This window comes from Myodes glareolus, chromosome 25, assembly GCF_982192425.1.
Source record: "Myodes glareolus chromosome 25, mMyoGla1.1, whole genome shotgun sequence".
Classification (NCBI taxonomy): domain Eukaryota; kingdom Metazoa; phylum Chordata; class Mammalia; order Rodentia; family Cricetidae; genus Myodes; species Myodes glareolus.
The window spans coordinates 12,966,813-12,983,839 of record NC_142050.1 but is presented as its reverse complement, the minus strand read 5'-3'; the positions used below and the strand labels follow the sequence as shown (position 1 = coordinate 12,983,839).

At 35.4% G+C, this 17,027-nt stretch overlaps 1 protein-coding gene across 1 annotated transcript in view; it reads left to right on the top strand.

Moving 5' to 3' along the window:
• Positions 1-998: 998 nt before the first annotated feature.
• The window catches only part of Ppp1r3a (protein phosphatase 1 regulatory subunit 3A), a 42,969-nt gene continuing 26,940 nt past the window's right edge, over positions 999-17,027 (top strand). Inside the window, exon 1 of the mRNA XM_048448979.3 lies at positions 999-1,901. Coding sequence (XP_048304936.3) covers positions 1,123-1,901 — 779 coding nt within the window. The 5' untranslated portion in view covers positions 999-1,122. The remainder of the gene's footprint in view (positions 1,902-17,027) is intronic.

Here is a 17,027-nt window from a genome sequence, read left to right as displayed (position 1 = left end):
TGCCATCCATTTCCAGCTTTGGAGAGTAAATTTTCAGTCACAGAACTGGTGCAATTAAAGTTGTACAGTAAATTGCAATATTTATGAAGTTGTCATTTGAAAAACAGGATGCCATTTGCACCTTTCGATTTAAAAAAAAAAGAGTTACCGCTTTTACTTTATATTTTATATTTCACTTGTGCTGAAATTAAAATGCCATGTTCAACATTTCAAAAATGACTCCAGTCTCCATCACTATTGCTAAACCAGTGAAATTTCTTTTGAAACTTTCCAGGAATTAATTATACAAACACCTGTGCACATTTATTTTCCCTTTTTCTTTTTATACTTAACTGTTTCATTTTTGTATTGACTGCAAGGATTCTATCTTTGTAGCATTATTTATTTTTTTTCCTGCATGACAGCCTTTCAATAGTATTTGGAGATTTTTAAAAATAAACTTTTAGTTATGAGCACACAATGACATTGACTTGTACATATGTTTCCATCATGTTAATAAGATTTCTTGCTGGTGGATTTTTGGGCTAAGGCATAGGAGTATTTTAATTTTATTCTAGCTTATTTTTTACTTATTTCTTTTGCACCTGTATTTCACCCCTTGCCAGTCAATATTTGACACTGTAAGTCTCAGAATATTCTATTTATCATTTCAGCAAGTTATAGATCTCTCCAAGTTAGAAATATTTATATATTCCCTGTCTAATATTTCCTGCTTCAAGAGTGGATTGACTTCACAGTACATATTCATTATTTCACTGCTTTTATTTCCCTTACACACTTAAAATTTCATAGCAACTACTTAAAGAAGCATTTTTGCCTTTATTTTTAATATTCTTAGTGACAAAAATTATTTTTATGTCTCTGGAACTGAGCTCATTAAACAAATACAACTTGTAACATCAAGAGTTAAATCTGGAGGACACTAGCCAGAGCAGCCTGGACGCTATCATATAAAAGGCCTTGGACGCAGGCTAGCATAGTTTACAAGCCATTGGACCTATTTATAGAGCTGACTTCTTTTGCAATGTCAACTGTAACCTTACACTTATTTTAAGCCTCAGTATCTCAAATATCAGCCTCTACCAGCTGTACAGTTTTCTCTTATTGATATCAGACAGCCCAATGGAGCCCACTGAAGAACCTTGTCAGATTCGCAAAGATAAGTTTTTAGGGGTTCCTAATCTGTCAGATTCTGTGTGTGAAGATGAAGAAGTTAAAGCGACCTTCAAGCCTGGCTTCTCCCCTCAGCCAAGCAGACGAGGATCTTCTGAAGACACATACCTGGACACCCCAACTTCAGCGTCCAGGAGGGTTTCCTTTGCTGACAGTCTTGGATTTAGTCTTGTGTCCGTTAAAGAATTTGATTGCTGGGATTTACCAAGTTCAGCCGATTTTGACTTAAGTAGGAACATCTTCCACACAGAAGAATATGTTTTGTCTCCACTGTTTGAACTGCCTTCTTCTAAAGAAGGGCTTATGGGACAGCTTCAAGTTCAGAAAGCCGTACTGGAGTCAACTGAATACCTTCCCGGGTCGACAAGTGTGAAGGGCATCATTCGAGTTCTGAACATTTCCTTTGAGAAGTTGGTATACGTGCGCATGTCCTTGGATGACTGGCAGTCGCATTATGACATTTTAGCAGAATATGTTCCTAATTCATGTGATGGTGAAACTGACCAGTTTTCTTTTAAGATTTCATTGGTTCCTCCGTATCAAAAAGATGGCAGTAAAGTTGAGTTTTGTATACGCTATGAAACTTCTGTTGGTACCTTTTGGTCAAATAATAATGGCACCAATTATGTACTGGTTTGTCAAAAGAAAAGGAAAGAGCCGGAGCCCGTAAAACCATTGGAAGAAGCTTCTAGTAGACAAATAAAAGGCTGCTTAAAGGTAAAATCAAGGTGAGGAGATGTTTTACATTCTTGGAAGTTTCTAAAATGTCATGAGTTTGCATGTTGCATAAAAATAACAAACAAAAAACCTCTTGCTCATGAAAATTAATGTCTGATTTAGCAAGTCAAGGCTGTTTAAATAATAGCATTGTAGTATTTTAAATTAAGGAAAATAAGTGGGTTGGTTGATGTGTAGATTATTTGCTTGATCTCAAATCTTGAATTATAGAGGATTTGTTATGAAATTATTTTATTTAGAGTGTATTTATTTCCAATGATTCTTAAATGCCCATCTTTCACTTTGAAACATATTTAGCTAACATAAAATTGTATTTCAGTATGTACCCGGTGCTTAAAAAATAAAATGTGTAGATTTTCCCTCCAAAACTAAAATGATGATTTTAATGACTGAATGGATTATATAAAGGTGTTTTGGAAAACTATACTAGGCTAAATCATAAGAGAAATAAATTTAATAATAAACTAACAAAAAGATAATTGTAGTGATGTATAAATTGCATATAACATTTTAAAATTATACCAAGTGTAACATTATGGAACACAAATTAGAGCAATTTAGTAAAAGTAAGTGGAGCAGAATAAAAAAAATGACCCAGATAGAAATAAGGATATTCAACTCCAAAGATTTGAGTTTGGGGATATGACCCCTCATTAGTAACCCTGCTTCTCTGTTAATGTTGAAAAATAGAAGTAGCCTTCAGCTCACTCTGTAGTATAGCGCTGGCTAATTTCCATGACACTAGGTTAGCAGATAAAACATTCAGGAGCAGGGAGATCACTGTCTGTCCATCACTGTATCCCAAAGGAAAAAATCCCCACTGCTCTGCTAGAAACAGGCAAACGTTTGATTATTCTCCAGGTGATTCATCACAACTCCTCCCCAAACAAACAATTCAGTGACTTCACTGGGAACAGTTTAACATGACGAAGAGGGAACTCAGACTCTAAGTACTAAATAGAAATTTTTAAAAAGTTGCTTCGAGAAGATATTAACAATTTTGTGCTTTAATGGATAAAGCATTACGTAGTAATTATTAAAATTGTTGATCTCTTGGATTAGTGAAGTAAGCAATATAGGTTAAAGCATTTCAGATATATAAGAGAATGGAGCTTTAATTTTATGTTCAAGTAACTTGAAAGAAGCTTACTCTAACTGTGTGAACTTTGCCTACTTTCTCAGTCCAAATGAGACTTTCTTAGTTTTTAATATATATTATTGAAAGAGATAATATATTCATAACTTCTACATATGCTAAAATAAAAACCTGGTTGTTTGTAATAATACTCAGCCACATTATCTATACACAAAAAGTAATTCAGTGAATTAGTACCACCTCTGCACAAAAACATATGTATTTTTAATTATTGAATACTTTTAAACATGCAGCCAGTCATTGGCTGAGCCTGTTAGAGCAAACAGAAATTAAGGAACGTAAGAACGTTTGGCAAAAGAAAGCAGTATTTAACTCAGTATTTTTTTTCTGTGAGTTAAAAATGCAGATTCACAATGTCAAGCAGTACATTCTGAACTGAGTTCAGGTCTTCATGTGATAGACCATATTTCATGCGATACCAAGAGTAAACAAAGGGGAGCTGACAGACCTATGTATGTAGTACAGACAATCATGTACTCTAGCCATGGTATCATTGGGGGATACACACACACACACACACACACACACACACACACCTTTCTACTTAGAACAGTAATCAGCAGCTCATAGCAGACACCACTCAGCTTTTAATATCGCTTTGGAGAAAAAAAAAGACTGAGCAAAACTAAACCACAAAATGGTCTAAAGGCCTGTAAAGTTTCCTAATGAGTTATGAAAATGGAAAAACCTCTTTCCTTCAAAACCACAAATACATTTTCTGTACTTCTGTAACTTAAAAATGACCAACGTAATTCAAACCACATTTTGAAGAAAGCATTCACCTCTGGAATAGGCTTTCTGTGCTGAGTTTCAGTTCAACATGAATTTTTACATCTGATTTATATACCACTCAAGATGGAGTGTATAAAGGAAATCCAAACAGATCCTCAGAACAGCATGTGCCATAATAGAATATTTATACAGCTTTTCCATGATATAATTTATATGCAATGGGCCTTCAAATATTCCTAGAACTCACACAAGAGAACATTATCAAATTTCTAAATGAACAGTGCAGTTGAATTTAATTGGGAAGAATTTGGTCAAGAAAGAAGAGGGATACCCCATTAGTATTATTTTACTAAATGTACCCATGGTTAAAATAAACTTGTACTCATTTGATAATGATATAGCTCTGAAATACCCTCCCTACACCCAAAATAGTTGTAAGATTGGAAAGGAATTTTACAAAGCATTTTATTCTCTCTATGCTGTTTGATTTAGAGGACATTTCTTTTACGAGACAAAAATTGAATAGAAATATACATGAATTTGTGATTCTTATGTAGATTAAGAATCGTGTGTGAAAGAACTCAGAATTAAATGAAAATTAGGCTATTCTAGTGCACAGAGCAACACCTAATTTCAGTTTCCTTTCATACCAAAGTTAATTTGCTTTTGGTTTCCTTGAGATTGTATTTTCTGAAAGTGTCAATAATCCCTTCTAATAAGTACAGAACAAGCTGCAGGCACACACGCAGCAAGGCAGGTTCTGCTGTGCTCATCACCACGCAGGTGTGATGTTCTCTTTGTGGAAACTTTTCTCAGGTTGGAGTTTGTAAATGTATTCTCTGGTGCGGATGGTCTACTCTCATTTGAGGCTTACTACTCCATGTAACTTGAAATATATAGAAAGAATATCAGAGTCACCAAAGACATGTGACCGCATGTGACTGAGGGTATCTAATGTAAGTGAAGGACATGCAACATGGGGTATTTATTAGGTGTCACCACACAGGCAGCAATGCGGAAGATGCTAGTTAAAAAACTAAGCAAGCATTTTGGTGAGAAATGCCATTGATGCAAGTCATATTCAATGTGCAACTACAAATAAGTTAAAAAGAGAATGCAGATACAGTACAGTAACTGAAAGCTTGGATATTAAGCATCTCTAAGGTAAGTTCCTGATCTCCCATAGACTAGACATGTAGACTTGGGCAAGTAGGATTGATTTTCTCCTTGGTTTATTGTGAGTAGCAATGGTCTATTGGGGGAATATTTTTGACACTTCCACTTTATATATAAATATATATGCATATATATAATGGATGTTATATATATTTATATACATGTATATGATTTTGATATAGTTTTCAGTTTTTTTGGAATTTACTAGTAAATTACTGAAAGTCCTAGTTAACTGCTTTAAACAGGCCAAGACTAGCTTCAACTTAGGAATCTGTAAACACACACACTGCGGCTCAGGCTGCCGCAAATTGCAGCCTTTTAATTTCACGGCTCCTCATGCTCAGGTGGAGAGCATTCCTTTGCCTCTCGCTAAGATTTTATTCCATAAGAAAACTTAAAGTGTCCATTTTCTTGAGATGTGTTTGACCTTATATTTTTGAGTGACTTAAAGCAGGACAAAAACTTAGTAGTAACTGCTCAAGTTCAATCGTTTAATAGATGAAAATTGAAAGTCTCTTCCTTTTTTGTTCAAACCATTTTGGGGTGGGGGTTGCCAAATCTCCCAGCATCCATGTGAAAGTCAAAGAATAACTTGAAGGAGTCAGTTTTCTCCATGCTCCAGGTGAGTTCCAGGCATTGAACTCAGGTCATCAGGTTCGGCAAGAAGTTTTCAATGCCGTTTAGCCATCTCTCCAGTCCTGGAAGACCATTCTTGAAGGAGTAAAAGAGGCATTTGGGGCATTGAACAAGCACACATTTTAATTGGAGAAAAAAAAAAAGTCTGTGATAGACGTTGTGTGGTTGGAGATGTCTTTTCTTTTAAGAAATCATGTTAGTCTAGTAGGGATATCATGATGGTTGGTATGAAAACCAGATGATATTGCACCCTTAATGGTTCCAAATGAATGCTGAATACATTCAAGTTAAGCATCCACAGCTCTGGGATTGTCACCGTCAAAAACATCAGCAAGTCTTCTTCTGATAGCTAACTTCCTGAGCTTTGACTGACACTGTTTTTCTTGACATCAACAATTTCCTTGTCCAGATTCCCAAAGAATTAAATTACTGTACTTTCAGGGCCAGTGTGTCAGGCTCGGTGTCACTAAGGAGCAGTAACAAACTGGGAAATGAGACAAAAACTTGGGGTTATGAAGATTTGGAGAGACTCTGAGAGAAAAATAGCTCACGGGGCAGAGAGGAGTGTGGGAGAGAAAAACCAGCAAAGTCAATCTCGTATTCTGTGAGTATATAGTTGAAGCCACAGACTCACAAATAAATATTTCTGATTTGGGATTTTTAGGCTTCAAGATTAGAGGAATGGCCTTCCTGTAACTTGCTCTTCTTCCACACACCTGTTTAATGCAGGTTCCCCACTAGACACAAGATCAGCTCACCTGGCTTTTTATTTTATTAACTGAAATCAATTTATTATTCTAACTAAAGAAACCATTTTTTATAGGTGATGAATGGCATTTACGACTTGGCCAGGTGATTGCAAATAAAAGCCCCATGTGGCTTTAATGCCAAGAAAAGAATGATTAGCCTTCTCTTTTCTTCATGCTTGAGGAATAGAGCTAGGCACATGGAGGAAAGGGAAAGAAAGACATTCTTTCTAAAGTGTGGTTTTAGAAATACAGAACGTTTGTCTTTCAGAACAATAAAATTGTGAAAATGAAGCCAAGAAAAGCAGTAGAAAACGGGCTTGAGCTAAAGCCGCGGTGTATGTTCCAGTCACAGCCATCGCTCTGTGAGAGTTCCTTAATTTACACATCCCACGTAGTCTGCAATCCTGGAAAGCGTCCAAAGCCATGTAAATAGCTCCACGAGGCCGCGGGGACCCAATGTGTTCCATACCTAGCTCGTTTGGAATACACACTAATTGTGGAAGCTGGACCTGTTTGAGGGGAGGGACCTCTGGCAAGGCTGCATGGAAACATTAACCGCAGCTGCACAGGCCCCTCAAGAGGGTGCCGAGAGCTGCCAGCTGCCTGACAGTGAGAGGGCCAATCTGCTGACTGTCCTTGGAGACCTACCAAAGCTCCAGGGCTTCCTGGTGTTGTAGAAGGCTGTGCTCTTACACACTTAGACTACTATTAGATGAGTGTGGATTTCTTTTTTCTGCAAGAAGAAAGGAGAAGGAGGTCATCCTCCAGTGTTATTTAACCTCTACTAGAAGGAATCTGCTGAAACTGTATTTCAAATACCTGTTCTGAGTCCATACTTTCTACTGGAGTCCATCTTCAGCCTGTAAGGTTAGATAGAGCCCCTGCTACCCCCACCATATGGTGGCAAATCATGAAGTATAAAAAGGTAATTTTTCATTTTCTTTTAAATCTGTTCCTATATTTTACCCCAACCACCAATAAGACTAATCTTGACAGAATGACTTCAGGGCAAACTTCAGGTGGGTTTGACTGTCCAGTGTCTCATTGGACTTAAAAAGATAAGCTACAATTCGACACCTCTCTGTAGTGGTCTTGCCTGCAGTGTATGTACACAAATTCTGTCTCTCTCTCTCTCTCTCTCTCTCTCTCTCTCTCTCTCTCTCTCTCTCTCTCACACACACACACACACACACACACACACACACACAAACCCATCTTCTCCCTCCCTTAATTATAGACATGTTTCATAAGGGTTGTCATATACCCACCAAGATTAGTTACACAGAGATCTTTGAGTTTGAAAAAAATAATGCAAATGGATAATTTTAGAGTCCAGAATGCTGTTGACTGCAGGATAGATTTACATGGATAATTGTGGCAAAAGGTTAGGTCTGAAGTAGTCCTGTGTATTTGGCTTCTAAAAACAGTAAAGTACAATAGAAATCACCTTCTGGCTTCCTCTCTAATTAGTTGCTGTTTGAACTTCGTGAAACTGTATCTTGCCTCCATTTCATTAAGATGTAAAACTGAGATTATAATACTATTTTTAGAGCTACAATAAGAAGCATACTAACTCACACACAATTCACCAAACCAAGTTGCTGACATTTGGAGATATTCCCAAATGTAATCTCAATGGCAGTGGTGATAAATTCCAGTTTACCCTCTTGAATGTGGCTGGCCTAGCTCTGTGCCTAGGGTTAATGGCGAAATACTTGCCCCTCATTATCATTCCTTTGGTCACCACCCAAGGGAATAAAAATAGTTTCTAAATTAGTCACATTCAATAAGCATTTGACACTAACCAAAAAGCATCAATTATGCTTCTGTGGAAAAAATTATTTTCAGAATCAGAGACTTGTACGTTAATATCTATATCTATCTGCATACATAGTTAATATATGTATATCAGTATCTATCTATATATCTAAAGTTAATATATAGATATATATCTATATATTAACAATTTGTTAGTATCTGTTAGTATATATTGATAATATATATCTATATATCTACATACATAGTTAATGTATGTGTGTCACATTCCACACACACACACATACACACACTATATTATATAATATATGTCATTATATAATATGTGTGTGTATGTGTGTGTATAAGATGGGGATATTAACCTTGTTGGAAATTAAAGTTTAGGTCATTTTTAAAATGAGTTATAACAAAAAGATGCTCTTTCGATCAAAAACTCTAGCTGTACAACCTTGCTGTTTATTTATATGTATGTCTAGAAGAGTAATTTTAAATAATTTCTTTATCCAGAGAAAATTTATTATTCATCCTTGTATCTATGTCACCTCTGTGCTTAAAGGAAAAAAAACATTTTTTTTCAGACTCAGAGTTCAAATCTCTCCAGGCTCTCTTCTGTATCCTTAATTAACATGTTCCCGTCTGTGATTTGTTTTGAAGGGTTAATCATACATCTCTGTGTTTAAAGACCAAGTGAAAGTTATGCAAATAAATTAATGATTTGGAATAATGTTCTTCAGTATTTGTTTACAAAGATCAAATGTGTATTCTCCACGTCTATCTTCAGAAGGTTTGATACTCTCTTCCTCCGTGCTCCTCTGCGTGTTCAGTGTTTGCTGAGAATGACATTCAGACTGCAACTACACACAAAATCCTCATACTATAAGAAAAAAATTGTTTTGAGTTCAAGTGAAGAGCTTGAATCTTGTTCTTTCTGAAGTTATTATAGCAGTAATTAAATCAAAATAGTTTACTGTCAAATTGATATTTGTAAATATTGTTAAATGGTGAAAGACACAGACATCCATTTGCCCTCTAACAGCAACAGAATCCCAACACTACAGTGGAATTTTGGCTTATTTCACATAATTCAACCACTATAAAACTTACTCATTTACTGTAGTCTAGGATGAAAACACCGGACTCCCATTCAAAGATGTCAGAAAATTTCTTTGCTGATTACAGTGCTATGTGGTTACATAGCATTGCTCAGGGAAGGAAACTGCATCTAATCTTGGAGATTAAGTTATAGTTTTATAAAATATTGACACAACTTAGGTATTTAAAGTAACCAACAGAAAAATCATATCTGGGCACAACAGAAAATTGCTACATTCTTTAGAAAGACAGGATAATTACTCTGTTCAGTGGAAATAAAGTTACGGTCATGTTTTATAAAATTAATACAACACTAGACTAGATGTTGTTATTTTTTTTTCCTCTTGTTTTGTCAAAGTGCTCAGAAAGGGTCTCATGAATGGTTGACTCATGTTCTACCCCTAGCAGCATATCCAGTGTGTAAAACATGATTTATGAATGATTTACATTGAGTCAAATTGTAGAAGAATCTTTTAAATCCTATCCTTTACTTTCAGACAGAGTAATTCTGAAAGTTGCCAATTCTCTATGGTTTCTTATTAATTCTTTTCTAAATGTGTGCTATTCAGCAATACATTTGATAAGGAAGCTATGTGATTGTAACATGTCCATTCATAACACTTTAATTTTTAGTCATTCAGTTATTTCCAGATTTTAGTTGAATGAAATACTGGAGTCTCTAATATTACAGTTTTAATTTAAGCAGGTAGGTATGGTTTTTAATCATTGTTCTCTATTTTCCATATTAAGTGTCCTCAATAATTTTAGATGTTTTCCTTGAGGTCTGGGCTAATAAATAGGAAAACTGTTTGCAGTGGCTTAATTCAGTGTCAGAGAAGAATGAGCCCATTAACTTATCTAGTCAACTGGATAAGCCATGAATGGCACCATGTTTACAAGGAACTGGTGTTGCCAGGTACAAAGATTCAGAGGCCCTGGGTGGTTCAGTCTGAGCAGGCTAAAGAGGTACACAGTCCTTGAGTCTATCACTGATTGTACAGTTCTATAGAGCAGACGAAATTTATAATGACTGAGTATATCCTCGTGTGAGTAAGTTAACACTGCATCTCCAAGCAGAAATACTTTGAATATATATAAAACTTCCTGACTCCACCAGTCCATGTGTTTGCATGTGTGTGTGCATGTGTATGACCACATATACATAAGCCCCTTTCAAATTGCTAATGATTTGTCTAGAATTTATACTTTATGTATTATAACATCCTGTTTAAAGCAGATGTGGGTTAAATGGCAGACCATTAAAATAATACAAAAATTTAAGGTTATGTTTACAGGTCTTATAAATATATCTCCACAGGAATCTTGAGGCTACTTTTGACTTAGCAATATTTTAAGGTTTTCACTTCTCATTACTTTCTATACTTTCTTTACTCTGGCTTATGGAGTTACTGCTCAGAGAATACAAAATACAATAGCTTTCCTTAACTAAAAGGCTTTGTATTGGGCATAATATAGTTTATACAATTTATCTTTGGAAATAAATAAAAATTAGTACAAATCTGCTCCGTTTATTATTTCTGAATCTGACTGCAAAAGCCCCTATCAGAATCAGAATGCTTACTATTGGCCATTTGTCGGCAGTCCCCATACAAATGATTTTACTTTTCAAATTCTCTCAAGTATTTTGTCATTTATAACTTTTCCAATTTTTATTTTATTCCTCTATATAAAATACAAAAAGGAAGCATTTCACTAAATCTATTTTCAAAGATGGCCTCTTACTACTTATCAAGACTATTGAAAAAAAAAAAAACAGTCACCGGGATGTTGTGGACCATAAATAGGCAAAGGAATGGGAACAAATTTTTAGACTTATATAGCTAATTTACAAAAAATGCATTCACTCCTTTAAACTTGAGAGCAGCTTTTTATAGATAAAGATGAAGGAACTGCAATTGAGTTTTTCAATGTAATCCTTCACATAGCTGGGGTTGCAGCCAGTTCTAATTACTGAATTACTAACTATGTTCTCCCCCACGGTGCCCACTGTTTTATTACCTCGCTATATATGTATTAAGATTATTAAATCTCCATTATGTAATGGGCTACATCATTATAAAATATAAATATTTAGAAAGGTTGTCAGCATTTATGAATACAAACAGTGAGTCTGTTGTAGTTTTAGGAATATTAGAGAGTGATGATGCCATATCAGTTCATTCTGAGTTCAGTATCTCCTGTTAAAGCATCCCATTTCTCGTGGAAGTACAGACATGTATGTTATGTATGAGGCTTCTAGCTCTTCCATCTTTCTTTACTGTTTATATAACATAAACAACATAAAATGTCAATTTCATCCTGTAAAAATTAAATACTTATTTAAATTGAATGAAAATCAAAAATAGGTTTCAATATATTTATTGTTTTACTATTGTGTAGACAGTCTACATGTAGATAAAGTTATTTTAGGCTTCTAAGGTATAAATACATTATCAAAGTGAGGAACAAATTACCATAAAAATAGTCTTTTTTTTTTCAGTGTCTTTGGAAGCATTCCTCCATTGAGTTACTCCAATTTTACTTTCCAGCAATATCAGTGAGTCTATACTCTCATTCTAGAGACTTATCTATTAGTCAGTCTTTGGCTTCCCTCTTCTTAGGATATAAAAAAACAGAAGCAGAACAGTCCAAGACTGAACAAGGAAAGACCAAGGCAGACACTGTGTGCCTGATGACAGAGAAATCCTTCCTTCCTTCTTTCTTATGATATTGGTCCATGTTAGTGATCTCCAGATGCCCTGTGGTGTTGAACTCACTAGGCGTCTTGGTCTGTCCTTACATGAAACCAATCAAATATGAAAATCTGAAACTACAAAAAGTAAGGTAATGTGGCAAGTTTTAAATGTTAAGTCTTATGAAAAGTATTCTGATATATCCTTTATATAAAATTCAGTATTGAAACATTGATTTTTAAACTTACTATGGCATCAGACTTATAAATGTATATAAATATAAAGTTTTCAGGCCATTGTCTAATAAAATGACTTAAAATTATAGTCAAGGGGTTTAGTCAAATGTTACTAAAGGCAAAGGTTTTTCTTTTAAAATCTTTTTTTTTACTGTTTCTAAATTTTAAGTATTTTTTTAAATCTTTTCTCGTTGATATAACAATCTCAGTTCCCACTCCCTCCCCACCTCTGTTCTCTCTATCTTCCCCCTTACCCACTTCTCAAAGAGGGTGGGGCTTCTTGTGGGGAGTCAAAACTGCTAGCTCATCACTTTGAGGCAGAACCAAGGCCCTCCCCCACTATATCTAGGCTGAGCAAGGTATCCCTCCTAACCATTCTAGCTCCAAAAAGCCAGTTCAAGCTCTAGGGATAGAACCTGGTCCCACTGCCAGTGACCCCACAGACTATATCAGCCATACAGCTTTCACCCACATTTAGAGAGCTTAGTTTGGTCCTACGCTGGTTCCCCTGCTGTCAGGCCAGAGTCCCTGAGCTCCCATTAGCTCAGGTAAGCTGTTTCAGTAGTTAGCCCCATCGTGGTCTTGACCTCGTTCTTCATATTATCACTCCTTCCTCTCTTCTACTTGACTTGAGAGCTCAGTCCAGTGTTCCTTTGTGGATCTCTGCATCTGCTTCCATCAGTTGCTGGATGAAGGTTCTATGGTGACAATTAAGATAGCCATCAATCTGACAGCAGGGCAAGGCCAATTCAGGCACCCTCTCTGCTATTGCTTAGGGTCTTAGCTGGGGTCATTTTTGTGGATTCCTGGGAATTTCCCTAGTGCCAGGTTTCTTGCTTAGTCCCATAATGGCTCCTCTCAGTCAAGATATCACTTTCCTTGCTCTCCTTCTCTGTCCTTCCTTCATCTCAATCATCTCACTCCCTTAGGTTCTTCTCCCTCCCACCCCTTTCTGCTCTCCCCATCCTCTTCCTTACTCCTCCCCGCCATTCTCATCCTCCCAGTTTTCTCAGAAGATCTTGTCTTTTTCCCCTTCTCAGGGAATCCATGTTTGACTATCTTAGGGCTCTCCTTGTTACCTAGATTCCCTAGGGTTGTGGACTGTGCTTGGTTAGCCTTTGCTTTATGTCTTATATCCTCTCATGTGTAATTACATACCATGTTTGTCTTTCTGGGTTGAGTACTTCACTCATAATGTTTTTTATCTAGTTCATCTAGTTGTGCAAATTTCAAGATGTCGTTGTTTTTTTTTTTACAACTGAGTAGTACTCCATTTGGTAAATATACCATATTTTCTTTATTCAGGCTTTGGTTGAGGGACATCTAGGTTGTTTCCAGGTTCTAGCTATTACAAATCATACTGCTATGAACATAGTTGAGCAAATGTCCTTGTAGTATAATTGAGCATCCTTTAGGTATTTGCCCAAGAGTAATATTGCTGGGTTTTGAGGTAGGATGATTCCCAGTGTTCTGAGAAACTGTCATACTAATTTCCAAGCGGTTGTAAAAGTTTGTATTCCCAGAAGCAATGGAGGATTGTTCCCCTTACACTGCATCCTTTCCAGCATAAGCTAAATTGATGTTTTTGATCTTAGCCATTCTGACAGGTATAAGATGGTATCACAGAGTCATTTTGATTTGCATTTCTCTGATGACTAAAGATGTTGAGCAATTCCTTAAGTGACTTTTGGCCATTTGAGATTCTTCTGTTGAGAATTGTCTGTTTAGATCTGTACCCCATTTTTAATAGGATTATTTTGTATTTTGATGTTTAGTTTCTTGAGTTCTTTATATATTTTGGAGATCAGACCTCTGTCTGATGTGGGATTTCTGAAGATCTTTTCCCATTCAGTAGGCAACTGTTTTGTTTTATTGACTGCGTCCTTTGCCTTACAGAAGCCTCTCAGTCCCATAAGGTCCTATTTGTTTATTGTTGCTCATTGTGTCTATGTTATCTCCCATGCCCATGCATTGAAGGCTACTTTCCACTTTCTCTTCTATAAGGTTCAGTGTTACTGGATTTATATTGACGTCTTTGATCCATTTGGACTTGAGTTTCTTGCATTGGGATATATATGGATCTGTTTGCATTCTTTACATGTTAACTCCGGGTTTCTCCCCTACCTGCATCAGCTTCACTTTTAAAATCTTTAGCCAGGCCCAGCAACGTGACTCAGCAGAAAAAGCACACGCACTAAATTTCCTTAACCATATGAGGGTGGAACCATGAACGAGAACGGACTCCACAATTCGTCATCTCATCTCCACGTGTTTATATCCCTAAATATATGTCACACACACAAACACACATAATAACTATCAGTAAAATATAGTTTAAGGAAATGAACTTTACACAGTGACAGTTTTCTAGTGTGTTATCAATTGCTTATTTTGCTCATATAAAATACATTTAAAAATTGATAAAAATATTAGCATGTGATTCCATTTGTATTCTTAGTACTATTTTGTGAAACTAATTTTTTAAAGCTTTGTATAAAATCTGATAAAATTGTCTGACAATAAAAATTAGAAACATATATTGAAGTTCACATGAATTCTAAATCATTGTCTTTTATGAGAAAAAGAAATCTGACCTATCTATAACAGTATATCAATTCATTCTTATATTAACATACATATAAGTAACCTAAATAAGTCTATTATAAAACCCTTCACTTCTTTAAACTGAGTCTAAATATGTTATTGAAGTAGATAATGTACATCATTCATGAATACATTTTATTTTATCAGAATAAAAGTTCCAGTGAGATTAACTAATAACTGAGGTTCTGTGGCATGAATTTTGTTATTTTTCTATTAACTTTCAACAGACAAATTTGAAGATGTTCCTACTGAAATTATTATTAGGATAGAGTAGGTTTTTCCCTGGAGATTAGCTGCTAGCCAATCAACAAGGCATAATAAAGCATATTTTTCTGTGACACATTATAGTATCTGAAGAAAACATGGAATTATCTTCAAAATTATGCTGACATTGTTAGAAGAGCTATATTGTGCTATTTATATCTATCCTCAAATATTTTAGAACTCCTTGACTACTCCTGATCATTTTGAGCAAATTTATTTTATTAGTCTAATGTTGGGCATGAAGATAAGCTGTATTTATTAGAACTTGTTAAAGACAAAAGCCATGTGATCTTATTCTCGTGTATGATGAAATATATTCAATGGACTTCAGTTTTTATTTACTCTTACTACATTGGTAAATTGACGTGTTCTTCCTCAATTTAGAAATTTCTATTTATATAAGCTTAGGGACTTTATATTTTATCTTCTTTATATCTCATCCATACATTGTAGTAAGCAGGTCCACCTCCATTTTGCAATGAAAGAAATTTTGCCTAGGAAATATATAAGATAAGAAGCTTAGTTTGTATCTAGGGAGGGTCTGCATTTCCTCAGATTGCCATCATATACTACACAAAAATCATAAAGAGTTCACAGAGTCCTAATTTTACCCTTAACTACTAACTTCAAATATGTTTCTAAATGGATACTAACTAAATGCAATAGAATTTGACAATGATATGTCATGTATCACATGGAATGAGACATATCCAGTGGAATTCATATACTTATAGAAAAATGGGCATTAGAGAAATAGGGTGGAAAACTTTTATATAGAGTAGAAATGATTAATGAATTTAATAGCAAAAAAGAGGCAAATTGTTGACTTTATTAGCCAGTCAGACTGCCCAAAAGAGAGAAATTATAGTGGTCAAACTTGAAAAACAGGTTGAAACATTTCAATATATGGGCATTTCAATGTATTTTTTTTTGAAATTGAAACATGGAAATTGGTAGGACTGCTTCTATAATAACCTGAAGATTGAGAAGTTTGGGATCTTGGTTAACACAAAATAAGGAAACAAAATACCAGTAAGAAAGCACTGACTGTGCTCCTTTTGTGCACTGATAGACAGTTTTAATAAACATCACTTACAAAAATAAATTAATTGGAGGATCTTCATTCAGTTGAAAACTACTTTCTGAACACCTTCTTCAGGTATTGTCTTAAGCACTATAGACATATCAGTGAAAAGACACCATTTTTGTTCTCACGTAGCTCACATTTAATGGACAAAAAAGTAATATAGATAATAAACAACAGATTAATCATGTGATTTTCGAAGACGGATGTGTCAATGGAAGGGAAAAGACAGGGTGCCTCTCTTCCTCGAGGGAGCCTTCCACCACTGGCACATGGCCGCTGGGAGTCATATCTGACACTGAAGGCAAGAGAAGCGCCGCTCTGAAGAGTTTTAAAATAAAGAGTGACAGAGGAGACGCTTCATTTTTTACAGTCTTCTGTTGGTGTTTGTGCTATTTCCGGCAGTGACGATTCCTACCCAACAGTTTAGATGAACAAAGGAGAAGGGCAGGAAAGACCCAGATGAATCCATCACTCTACCCCTTGTCTTTAACATCAGACTCTCTTTAAATCCTTTGGTTTAGGTATTTTGATTTTCCTGAATGTCCTCCTTACTAATTCTCTTCACATGAAGATAGAGTTGCTACAGTTAATGTGGCCAAAGAAGAGACTCCCCATCTAAGTTCACATTTCGAAGTTCTAAATCACTGTATAGCATCTTGTTTTCAAAATGCTTGGTCTTGAATATACACTATGATTTTCGTATCCATTAGATAGTTTGTATAAATTGGCTTTTGTGAAAAAATATTTTCTACAAAATCAGAATAATGTGGATAGAAATCAAGCAAGCTATTGAACAGAAAGTCTGAAAGACAGTGAGTGGAATATTGTAAGATTCTTATACTGTATCAGAAAAACAAAGACAAGAATATGAATAGTTACTCATATTTTTATGTGAAATACTTCCTTATACATGAG